At 43.1% G+C, this 13,207-nt stretch overlaps 1 protein-coding gene across 2 annotated transcripts in view; it reads right to left on the minus strand.

Moving 5' to 3' along the window:
* pemt (phosphatidylethanolamine N-methyltransferase) overlaps positions 1 to 13,207 on the minus strand; it is a 61,610-nt gene that overhangs the window by 5,469 nt on the left and 42,934 nt on the right. The window contains exon 6 of one of the 2 annotated variants that reach the window (XM_080465946.1): positions 351 to 425. The exons of the other annotated variant lie outside the window; for it this stretch is intronic. Coding sequence (XP_080322072.1) covers positions 351 to 425 — 75 coding nt within the window. The remainder of the gene's footprint in view (positions 1 to 350; positions 426 to 13,207) is intronic. 2 annotated transcript variants of the gene reach the window in all.

The raw sequence follows: 13,207 nt of genomic DNA on the forward strand, positions 1-13,207 counted from the left end.
CTGCTTTATACTTATACAACAGCCAGTATTACCTCAATGCATCAGAAATTCACGCAACATTGATAATATCATTAGTACAGGTACATTTTTCAGCATTGAACCTTGTGGTTTTATGCTCTGATACAGTATATATCAAACGCTAAGAGGAACCATCAACCTCAAACCCTGAGTGTCGTTACTTCTTGAGATGGATGTAGAAACATTGCAAGGTCTCCACTACTTGGAGCACGCACATGCAGGCTGATGCACTGAAATAGGATTTAAGTAATTCATCTCAAAGATTTTTCTTTCATTTCAGCTTCACACAAGTGATTAAAAGTGCATTGGAACCGCGTCTGAGACCGACTTACCCCTCAAATCTTATGGCCACCGTGTAGGCCACGGCCACTATGGCAGTCAGAAGGAGACCAACAGGACTGGCACCACTGGGGAAGAAGAACAGGAAAATAAATAAATCAAGCACCACGTGTGATGTGCGCTGGATACGTAAACCATTTAGTTCCTGAGTGCCTACTCGAGGCGAGGCTGTCTTGTTTAACTTGTGCAATTAGAGAACCAGAGAGGCCGAGGAACAAATCCAGCAGAACAAAAGGCAAGAGGATCTTGAGATTTAATACAAAATGTGTGAGGCATTTCCTTTCGACAAAAATAACTGATTTACATTTTACATTAGGGCTCCTGCGTCCCTGTGCGTTGAGCCTACCAGATGAACCAGTTCTTTCCAGAGCTGACGGTCTTGTGCCAGCTGCTCTGCATTCTCCACAGCAACTCCATGTTGCTGGAGGTCGCCCGTGATTACGTTGAGGCATCGGGTGCAGGGTTTGCCTCGTGTTCGTCTCCAACTACGGCCCTCGGGTCAAACTGGAGAGTGGCTCTCGTCGGATGGTCCGGAGGACATGGCCGAACCAGCGGGTGCGACGTTGCGCAGCCAGGCGGGATGCTCTGGGCTGGCCCGTGCGGGCTCTAAGCACTTTGTTGGAAACCCACTGAGGCCACCTGATGTTCTCGATGGTTCTGGGAGCCCTGCAATCAAAGCCATCGATTCTTGGAGCCAGAGTTTTGTTTAGGGGCCGAGTCTCCGAGCCATAAAGCAGGATGGAGAGTACTGCAGAGTTGTGAATCCGGAGCTTCGTCTTGCGTGAGATGGTCTGGTGCCGCCAGAGTGGTTTCCAGAGAGACTGCAGAGCTGATGCAGCCAGGGCTCTTCTGCAGATAATCTCTGGTTTTAGGTCCCCGTTGTCTGTCACTATGGACGCCAGATACACAAAGTTCTTGACAGGCTCCACAATGTCGTTACCAAGCCGTAGGGGAGGTGGATCTGGTCCATCACCGACATACATGAACTTGGTTTTCGTCCAGCTCACTTGGAGGCCAAGCTTCTCTGCCTCGTCACTGTAGATGCCCAGAGCGTCTCTCAGCTGACTGTGGGATGTGCTGAGCAGAATGGTGTCGTCAGCGTACTCCAGGTCAGTCAGGTGGTAGCTGCCGAAGGACACTCTGGGGACCCGCTCACAGCCCCTGCACATCAGATGGTCAATGATGCAATTGAAGAGGTAGGGAGCAGCCACGCAGCCCTGGCGAACGCCACTGGAGATGGGAAACCAGTCAGAGTCTCTGCCATCAATACGGACACAGCTCTGTGCATTGCTGTGAAGCAGCTTGAACAGGGCAACGATCTTAGATGGTGCTCCAAGGGCCTGTAGATACTCCACAGTGACGCATGGCAGACGGTGTCAAACGCAGCCTTCATATCTATGAACCCGATGTAGAGATGGCGGTCTTTCATAGAATTCATAGGTCTTCTCTATCAGCAGACGAACGGCGGCTGATAACAAAGGGAACTAAATGAGTCTCCATTAGCGGGGCTGAGGCACCGAACAGTTAGGGTTGATTTTTCAACAAGCATTGTTAACTTGTAATGAATTAAGTGAAAAACAGCTGAGCTGTACAGAAAAGTGAAAACACACTGACCTACATATATGTGATCAGAAAGTGGTACAGACAGAGATTCATTGAAAAAGGACAAAGAAAAAAGAAAAAACACGTACAGTCACTGTTTTTCTACAAAAGCATGACAACGTGTAAGTAGAAGTAATGCACTGCCCATAATAAAGAAGGTGTGATTGTGCCAGACGATGAATCCTGTCGTGAGGCAGGACGTTATCAACAAGTGTAACAAGCAAGTGTAACAATCTTAACGCAATGAGGCAATATGTGTGGAAAGCTCCGAATGAGTTGCTGATGAGGCTTATATAAATGGCCTAGTTAAAGAGACGGTAATAGAAATGCTAGGATGAAAGAGAGACAGCGAAACATTCTGGTTAAATTTGGCTGTTCCCTGGAGTTAATTAAGGCAATATCGCCACTGAGGACAATGTACTTGGATATGAGCTCACTGTGTCTTCCTCAGGTTTAAAAACTAATTTTGGACTGAAAGGTAAAGGGAATTGGAAGGGAAGAAATATTGTCCGTTGGCTGGTTTTTTGCATTGTTCTCTGTACACACTGGTGCTTTTTTCATAAGACTACGAGATAAAAAGCAACAGCACTTTAGGCATTTTTTTTACAAAGTAAATCAATATAAAGAACTTGTGTCATCATCACCTTGTCTACACAGATGATCCCTTCTCTGTGGGAGCGAGACTGATTACCGATGTTTGCCGTTTCCACTTTTACTATGTTCTTGGATGACTTGCATGTATTAGAACGGGTGACTTGTTACAGTTCCTCTGCAGGCCATCACTGGACCATCAACCCGATGTATCATATGCATGTATGTCGTCGGTACATGCACGAAGCAGCTGACTGAAGTGACCCTCAAATGCCACTCATTATATTTATATGTGTCATGGAAGACCATTGCAGAGTAATGAGCTACGAAGAAAGAGGGAAGACTCGAGAACAGTGTCGATCGAGGCAATAATATCAAGGACTGATTAACCGTTGAACAATCAGTTATTACAGCTTATATGCTATTTTTTTAGTTAACGTATGTTCCATTCATAATAGGGGAAGGCGACTGCATTATTTACAAGGTTGGTATTAGAGCACCAAATCATTAACGTTTTGTAACGTTTGGCTTTGGTTTTACTTGGTATCAGATCACGTTGTTTTGTCGTGAATTAATAGAAATAAACTCGTTGAGGTCTCGAGCCTACTTTCCAATACTCCAAATTCATGCAACTTGACTTTATAGCTCTGCCTTTGTTGAAAACTCATGTATTTAGTACCCGGGAATCAAAGTCGCTGAGACATCTGTTCAGTGAATGAATGTGTCTCTCAATGGATTCACGTCTTTCGTCAACGCCGGCTTCAGCGAGGCCCAACAATGATTGTGACACACTCGTCTGACATGATGAGTCAGAGGACTTCGCTTGGTGGCCTCGTTTCTCCGTTGACCCATATCGTGAGCCGTCATAATGACCAACGACGACCTCAAAGCCGATCAAACGGTCGACTGACTCTCTTGTGCCACATTCGAGCGTTACCTCCATACACGGGGCTGACATGATGCTCCAGTTTTCTCCTTTCTGTCCTGAATAGAAGCGAAGTAAACAAAAAAATACAGAGGCAACTTATTCTCTCATTTCCTCTTAAATTGTACCTGATGATGTTTGATAATCTTGGTTATGCTCCGAGTGACACGTGCCAGTTAATTTGGCCCAAAGGTAGGGTTACTCAAAAAGTGCAAATGGCCGACAGCATCAGAATATTCATGTTGTTTTCCCAAACGGTTCATCTGTACGTCATGGTCCACATGCTGTTATTCCAATCTGTCTGTGTACTATTATCTGTTTGAGTCACACTGCTCCCTGTACAGACATTTGTTTACTTTTTGAGCATAACACTGATTTTGAATTTCTATCATATTTTTCTCTTTTGATCCTTCAGCCACCTGTGGACCGACGTTCATAAATTTGCATAAATGTGCCAAATCACAAGGATGAAATGGACAGTATAGGACAAAGCTGCTGGGCATGAGACACATTAGCATTTATGTTACACCCACATTTGGAAGGCCTTGGTTATATATTCAACAAGAATATGTAGGTCAAGCATTTTGCTTCGTGGCTCCGTTGATGATTTGAATTGGTAATGTCGAAAAGCATTGGGCATTGAAGAACTTTAAAATGCTCGTACTGTTTCGGATACAGTCACAATCGACAATCAACTTAAAGTTTACTTATGAAGCATTGCACAGACAAAGTACAACTTGATATTAATGTGGTAGCACAAGTAAAGAGTTTTGTTTTGCTTTGCAGATGGTCAACAAATGATTACGGGGTAGGACGAGTCATACCTATTTTGATATCACAGATCGGCAGGAATTTGTAATACCTTTACCGATTTTGCATTTTCTAACTGATAGACTGTTGGAGCTACTTATTTTAGTTTATTTACCGATTCTATTTAGTCGCTGCTGCTCATGTTTCAACACACAGTTATGTATTTTATCTCTCCCTCTTGGATTTTTAGATGTTCTATGCCATGTATGTATTTGTGGTATGATTTGCACTGCTTTTGTCAAACGTGTTAAAATTGGACGTAATCAAGGAGACATTGTAACTCACATCGTGCACATTTGACAACATCCCAGAATCATGAAGGCAAATGCATGAAATTGTTTGTTATTTTGTGCATCTGTCAGATTGTTGCATTTGTTTAGGCCCTGTTCATATATCAGCTACCACATAATATCAAAGCTGCACTAGTTTTCATCCATGCAAACCTATAGGGTGAAAGATGAGAGGCAATTGGAAGTTGGTTCAAAAGAACTGATCATCTGAAAACTAAGAATCTTTGTACAACTCGAATTGATGAACCTTGCAGTGGTGGTCAAAAGAACTCAAGTGAAGCCAGAACCGAAAAGTGTTAAACCGTGGCGATACACAGGTGACTCAGAATCAAAAGATGGATGAGCCAAGTAAGTGGGAAGAAGGAATCGGTACGGTTTGGGCTTACGTGCATCCTGACTGCAAAAGTTGTGGATGGTACCGAAAGAACCCAAACATATATAATATTCAAATATCTCATCGGCCGTATAAATCGTCTATTGTTGTTTATATACTCAGCTTTGCACTGGTTGTTTTGTTAACCTTTGTTTTTTTTTGCGCGTGTCACGTGTCTCACAATCCCGCCTTCATTTTACCCGTACTCTCTGGTGGAAACGCGAAACAGATTTGGGTCTGGGTACACTTTGTTCTGTCCCGTCCTGTGCTGTGGAAGCGAGGCTTTTGTTGTTCATATCCAAAGCAAATAAATTGAAACTAAAAAAGCAATCGATCAAAGTTTCCACAGGACCACCTCAGGCCCAACTGCCGGTTACATAATCACTTTCCATTTATGTCTACTTCAAGGTTTACAGTCTGAAAACAGTGTTGTCTTTGTCCGATTTTGTGATGAAGGTCTCCTTGATCTAAATATGATAATGTTGGCGAGTTTGCTGGTGTTTGAAAGTGTTTCAGCGGTTTCCTGTTTTTTCATTTGTTTTTCTTGGCTAATCCGGGTAGACTGTAGAGTAATGCTGCATGTTTGAGTATGTTACAGTGAAAACTGCTTGTGGCAGAAAGAAAAAGAAAGGTGTGGCATTTTAGTGGAACTGCAACTGATACCTCACTCAGTCTGTACCATTATATATAGGGTGAACTCTAAGAGCAGGAAATAAAAGAGGATTGTGTCACTTATAACAATGGAATACCTGACAACCATGAAACTGTGTCAGTAAACGTCTCAGCGCAACGTCTCCTACACGTCCCTTATCGGTTTTCAATCACTCAATAAATGACGACACAATCACATTATACCCCTGAAAATACCCAGAACCTTAAAACGGCAACCTTTCAAAGAAGGACGCAAGAAAAAACTCTTCAGTTTCAGTTAATCATTCCTCTTACCATCTGGAAACCCCACATTGACACACCGGGTCAGGTTGGTAGAGTGGATTTTCTCAGAATCTAAAGCTTTGATTAGCCGACAATTTTTCCAAGGAAAACTTATTGTCTTGGTGTTTTAGGCCCCTGTTTACACAACAATGAACTTGCCACTGCATATTCTCCCCACCCTCCTTGTAAATAGGGTCTGTATTCTAGTTTTCTACTCCATATTGGTACTTTTATAAGTAAGGCTCGCCCCCTGATAGCATCCGATTTGTCATCAGTCCATACAAATGTCAGGTACTCTCGGTTTTGTAGGCGTTTATAGCATATGGTTCTCTGCACACACGTCTGTCTGGTTTCATTACAAAAACGAGCAACAGCGCCCTCCCTTGGCCTGGCATACTAACAACATCATTGTCAGTGTGTCTGCTGGTGGTTTTCACTGCTTTTACCCCACCATCAGCTCTTTTTCTAGGGGATGAATAAGTGATCTTGGTCTTTTCTTGCTTTTTTATATCACCAGACATAAAGCGACCTTCGTGTGGTTTTGCGCAGCTGCCTTGATCTGCTGCTTGGTTGGCGATATCGCAACACGACACCGCAGCACACTGAAGCGGTGAGACTGGTGTCTTTGACAGCTGCCGTCTGACAGCAAGCTAAAGTCAAAGATACATTTTTAATAAAAGGACATGTGTCACTGTCATCCGATTAAATGTTGGAAGATCTGCTGAAAAAAATAAACACTTATTGGGACAATCTGAGTTGAATATCTAAATACAGTCAATCTTATGTTGAAAAGCCTTAATTCTATCACTTTTATCGGGACAACTATTCAAAAATATTGTGTTTCATAATTTTTATGCTTTGAATTTGTAATTTTTGTTGCTTTTATTATTATATTTATAATATGTCATATACTGATATTAAATATTACACTGAAGAAAAAGGCATGCAGTAGAGGGTTAACACGACTACATCAAACCATAAATAAAAAGCCCTAGAAGTTACAGAATGTTTTTTTGGTTTTTTTTAAAAGGCTGCTGTTGATATCAGAACTTGCAGTTATTTTTTTTAAAAAGAGGCCTTGAACAGAAACAGAGGTACAGTACATGACCCATTTCAGCATGATGTTACAAAATTGACACCTTTATCAAGAGGCACGTGGCCATGTCCTCACCAAATTGCCAATTTTGTCCACATTATCATTTTATAAGCTCACCTAGTTTCATTTGAGATTGAATGACGGGCTTTCCATTTCAAAAAAAAGGTGGGTTAATAACAGACAGTTTGTACACACTGTGGGCAAGTGGGCTATGGGAAGGTCTCAGATAAAGCGAAATTGAACGCGCCAATGAAAAATGACAGAAGAACCACAGGGAGAGGATTTAGAAAGGTACAGCAGCTCAAAGAAACACACGTATTTTCTAACTCATGGGCATACACATTGAATTCTGAGAGTTGTCCTCAAACTCAAAAGAGAAAACCCAGGTCTTAGAAGAAGAAGAAGAAGCTTTATTGTCATTGTGCAAGTACAACGAAATTCCGTTTGTTGCATCACTAATAGCAGCAGCAGCATGTCACATTCACATTTAAATAAAAAAATAGTCTTTGGTAAGGTGCGGTATTGAAGTGCAAGTTCCTTTGGCGGGGGGGGGGGGGGGGGGGGGTCATGATCCCTGCAGCAGTCTCTTCACAGCCATGGGGAAGAAGCTATTCTTCAGTCTGTTGGTGCGAGCTCTCATGACTCTGAGTCTTCCAGAGGGGAGGGTGGAGAACAGAATGTGTCCTGGATGGGCGGCGTCATTTCGGATCTTTGTGGCCCGTCGGAGGAGCCGGCTCGAGTGGATCTCCTCTAGGCGTGGTAATGGGGATCCAATGATCCACTGAGTAGTCTTGATGACCCGCTGCAGTTGTTTTTTTTCATTTGCAGTGCAGCTGGCGTACCACACCGTACAACCGTAGGTGAGGACACTCTCTATTGAGCAGTGATAAAAGTTTTTCAGCAGAGGTGGAGGGAGTTTGTTCCTCCTCAGCGTTCTCAGGAAAAAGAGTCGCTGGTGGGCCTTTTTAATGATGTGGGTGGTGTTCACAGTCCAACCCAGGTCCTCTGAGATGTGCAGTCCGAGGAACTTGAAGTTTTTGACCCGCTCTACTTCTTCCCCATTGATCCTCAGACCTGAGTGTGGTGTGGTCCTTGACTTACGGAAGTCAATGATAAGTTCTTTTGTCTTCTGGGTGTTGAGATTGAGGTGATTGTCATTGCACCAGGTTGCCAGTGCTTCCACCTCCTGCCTGTATGGTGTTTCATCATTGTTTTTGACCCGTCCAACAATGGTTGTGTCGTCAGCGAATTTGATGAGGGTGTTTGAGTCATGGATGGCGACACAGTCATGGGTGTACAGCGTGTACAAGACTGGACTCAGAACACAGCCCTGGGGAACACCATTATTGAGGACGATGGTGGAGGATGTGGAGGTGCCCATCCTGACCTGCTGGGGTCTGTTAGTCAGGAAGTCCTTGATCCACAGGCAGAGGGAGGTTCCAAGTTGCAGTGTCTGCAGCTTGTTGATCAGTTGGCTGGGGCTGATGGAGTTGAAAGCAGAGCTGAAATCCACAAACAGCATCCTGATGTAAGTTTTGGGGCTTTCAATGTGGCTGAGAGCATTATAGAGGGCGATGGAGATGGCGTCTTCTGTGGATCTGTTGGACCTGTAGGCGAACTGATGTGGGTCAAAGCCAGGTGGGATATGGGCCTTGACGTGTTCTAACACTAGTCTCTCCATGCATTTCATGATCACCGGAGTTAGGGCCACAGACCGGTAATCATTCAACCCTGTGATGGCAGAGGATTTGGGCACAGGGATTATGATGGCAGTTTTCAGTCAGGTGGGGACTGTGGCTTGCTGCAGCGAACGGTTAAAGATGTTGGTGAATACAGCGGCAAGCTGATAGGCACATGATTTCAGCACCCTCCCCGGTACACCATCCGGTCCTGGTGCTTTGCTGGTGTCGATGCCTCGCAGGACTCGCAGTACCTGGTGTTGTTGGATGGTCAGGGGCTGGTCATGCTTTGATGGTATCAGCTGTGTGTCCTCCGGCTGTCTGCTGTCCTCTTCAAAGCGTGAGAAAAAGATGTTAACCTTCAAGTTCCTAAACTTAGGAATGTCCTCGCATCGACAGCTCCAACCTGAAACGATTTCTAACATGAAAACACTGAGCGATTATACACAATCAGAGGTTAGCCCTTGCATATTGTTTGTGGATGAGTGGGAGAACCACACTTCCCCACACAATGACCTAGTTTTCTGAATCCAACTCATCCCGAACTGTGAGGACTGTATCTGCTAGAATTATTCACATGGCACGCACCCTCCAGCTATATGACAATTTTTTTTTTTAATTGTTTCAGGCTGAAGCATTATTGAGAAGTCATTCATATTAGATGGAAACGAACTGAGAGTTTCTGTTCTTGACACGCCATCTAGGTGCCTCACTAGGACTACTAGAACACAAGCTTCTGCTTGAAATGTTGCCTAAATGAGGTTCTTAGTCAATTGAATAGGCAGATCAAAAATGATCAGCTTCAAAGTTTAAAGTTGACACCAGGATGTTGTTTTTTTTATGGTCCAGAATAGTTCTCAATAGCCACTTTCCGTCTTTACTGGCCTCTTTCTACACCCAGTTACTTTCATCTTATTTATTATGTTCCGCAGACAGTGCAATAAATTTCATCTTCTTGCTCTGGTGGGCCGATGTGCCCAAATTACTTTCAATGCCATTGTATTGAGGATTCATCAAGACTGAGAGAACTAATAACCAGGGTGAGGCCAATGCATACAGCAGGAGAATTCAGAACATACCAATAAACCTGAAGGCCATCAATACTGAAAGTATTCCTGTGCTTCCTCGAGTAGATAGGTCAGGTTTGCCTCATTTGTGTTGCCAAGTCCGTGTCACGCAGTTAAAAAGAAAATAAAAAAAAAAACGTTCTCAAATTAGAGTTGCACAGATTTAGTCCTTTGTCATCTGTTGTATAGAAGGACTGTAGGAAAAAAGGAAATACAGAGAAAATCAATAGTAATGTCAGTCTATGCAGGCCATGGCTACAAAGAACCGTTAAATGCACAGAGCTTCGAATGTTTAAAACTGAACCGCTTCGAGAATCGTGACTGAACTGTGATCAAGAAGAGACAGAATTACTCAAAAGTACTGAAGAAAAACAATGTAACTGCCTGCAGGAATGTAACCTGCAAGTCTGACAGGGACACATGAGCACAACTTTGAACGGTTTCCAAAGTGCTGAAGTCATTATCGGTCATGTCGATGTGTTTGGTTTTGTTTTTGTTTCTGTATGCACATAAAATGTGTGTGTTTGATTGACCTGGCCATTCTAGCTTGTTAAGTGGACGTCCATGACATAAAATAAGCAAAAACTGTGAAAAGCACTTCAGAAAAAAAAGGCCATTACTGGAATATCCCTATTACTTTGAGACTGGTAATTTCTTTAAATTACTAATACAATATCTTTTCAAGACAGGAATACTTTCACAGCCTCTCAGTCATCTCAATGTTTGAAGTTGAACTATTTCAAAACAGATCCTCCGGTGTTATGTGACCACACCGCCTCATTACAAGGACAAGCACACAATCACCCTTCCAGCACAACGATCTCCACGACTATGAGCTTTGTTCACAAAACCGCCTTAAGAGGCATCTTTGTGTTTCCGTGACGGAACTCTCATTCTTTGCATGTGCACACGGTGACCGCGACTCAAAAAAAGGGACACGGTATTGCTGAGTCGACATGGGAGGCGATGTGATTCTGCTCCAGGCAACGGGCGACCTTTCGAGAGCCACAGTGCCGTTTTTCTTTGTTGCCGAGACATTTGTACGGGCCACAAGCTCAACACATGATTGTGATCCATGATGCAACATGATTCACTCCGCGGTTTGTCACTTAACCCATGTTTAATTGATGGGAGCCCTGGGATGAAAGCGGGTTTAGAACCGTTACGCTGATTTTAACAAAAGTATCAAAGACGTTTTATTTCAGGAGCGACATGCAACCCGATTTCACCTTGAGTGAGCCGGACCAGTAAAATCGTGCCATAATGACCTTTTGATTCAAACTTTAAAATTTGTCTTTCTTGTGGTGCAGAGTACATGTGATGAAAATGTAAATATTTTCACAGGACCAAAACCATTGCGACTGAAAATGACAACAATCTCAACACAAAGCGAATTTTATTGATACCTCCTGCTGCAAACCATACTGAAATGTGGTGCTTTTCAATTGAATTTTAGAGATGTTTAGAGTTGGAAAAACCCTTCTTTATTGCATTGTTGTCATTGTTAGAAGCCATTCTTGAATTTGGTATCAGAATGCATAAAATATTTGTTGTCTAATTCTGTGTCTTGGCATTTCAAGTGCAAAGAAATGCTTGTCGGCAGCTTTGCTGAATGGTATCTATGAACGTTCCAAAAAGGAAAAGAAATGAGCAAACCTTCAGGCAACTGACTCTGAAAGATGTCAGCACAAATCCCAATTACATACGGGGTAGGTTCTAACTGCACCTATCAAAGTGTAATACTCAAGGTTGACCTGCCGTTGCAGTAATTATGAGAATTGGGAGGCAAGAGGAGTTAAGCTAAGACCGTTCATGTAAAAGGAAAATATAGTTGTTTTTTCTCCCGGTACAAAAATAATATTTGGTGTATAAAATCACCATTTTCCTTTTCTACAATGAAAAGTCCATTTTTTTTCCTCAACCCAACGAATGCGAATGATTTACCATGGTAAAACATATCAAATATCAAAAACACAATAACATCTAAACATGGCAAAAGAAAAGTGAGGCATAAATCTAAGCAATGGCATGATGGATTATGAAAATTTGACATTCTACACACTCAGTTCTGCTGCTCATCCCACAAATGCAAATGTTTCAACATTAAGATGAATAAAAAAGGGGTTTCAGGAGGGAACTACATATTGCCAAGAAGAGGGTGGTCCAACTCGTCCATATCTATACTCCAACTGAAGCTTTTAAAAGTCCTTCTGATGATCGTGAGAAAGATGGCAATCAATACTGATTTACTGTAAATCACAATAGACCGTAGAAATTTAAAACAGCCAGAAAATAAAATGATTAAAAGAAGCTGAATTGCAGTAACCCATAATGTTTTCAGGCCTGATTTAAAGAAGTGGTGCCGTTTGAACAGAGACCCTGAACGTTTGTTGCACAGGTGGGGGGGTTTATTGCTCCAACCTGTTTGGTTCTGGATCTGGGAACACAAAACTCGTCCCAGATGACCTCAAGGGTCTGAATGCGTCACGAGGAACAGAGCAACGCCGACATGTTTCTGGGTTCAAGGCCATTCTCACGCTTTGTCGACAACCTTGCGCCTCGTCTACATGCATGTTTGAATTTTCCAGGGGTGCCTCAGCTTTTTTCCACGCTCCACAAATTGTGCGTTTGAGCTCAACTGTTGTGGAGGTTGCAATGGTTCCCTCGTTCACGCTTGGTGTTTTTATCCAGATGTGCAACATGTCTGAAAACCTGTCAAAATAAATCAATCAATCCTACCTTTACTCCAATTTTAGTGCTTCTTTTTTTTTAATGATCCTTTTTGATGATAACCTATATTTCTGGGACGTTACGTGATTGACCATAATACTGTTGCATGACAGGTGCTGCTCAGTGTGTGTCAGCTATTCTTCTGTCTAGGTCACACAGACAGGCCAGTAAGTGGCCTAATGTCTGGGAAAGACTGCGTGGCACAGAGGAGGGCTTAGGGGAGTAGAAAAGGGTGAGAGTATCCTCCCTCCCTCTCCCTCCTCTAACATGATCCTCAGTTGAAAATGCGAGCACAAAGGGTTCTTTGTGTTTGCGTTCGATGACGTGAGCGAGAAACTTCTGAATAGCTACAGGTGAGACCGAGAGACGCGAGCTCGTCGAAAGGTGGCGGGGATAAAAAAAAAAAGACATACGTTAATTGAAGCCGGCGCAAAATGGGGCTAAGTGAGGCGCCACAAAAAGTAGGCTTTAGGCTGCTGTGAGACTATGAATGGAGGTAACTCTCTGTGAGGGACAATGAGAGGCTAATAGCTTTTATCGGTCCGCTGGCTCATCAAGCAAGCAGCGCTCGCCTAGCAACGGCGCACGCCGAGCTCCCGTCAACGTGCTCACGAATTGAATCCTCACCTTTTTGTTCCAGGGTGTGCCACAACTTTGTGAAAAAAAAACAAAAAACAATTTCCATATTTAGAGACCACGAGTGATTTAATCAGCAGAATTTGAAGTGACGTGCTGGAAACTCTTCCGATTGATG

Source organism: Lipophrys pholis (assembly GCF_963383615.2).
Source record: "Lipophrys pholis genome assembly, chromosome: 1".
NCBI lineage: Eukaryota > Metazoa > Chordata > Actinopteri > Blenniiformes > Blenniidae > Lipophrys > Lipophrys pholis.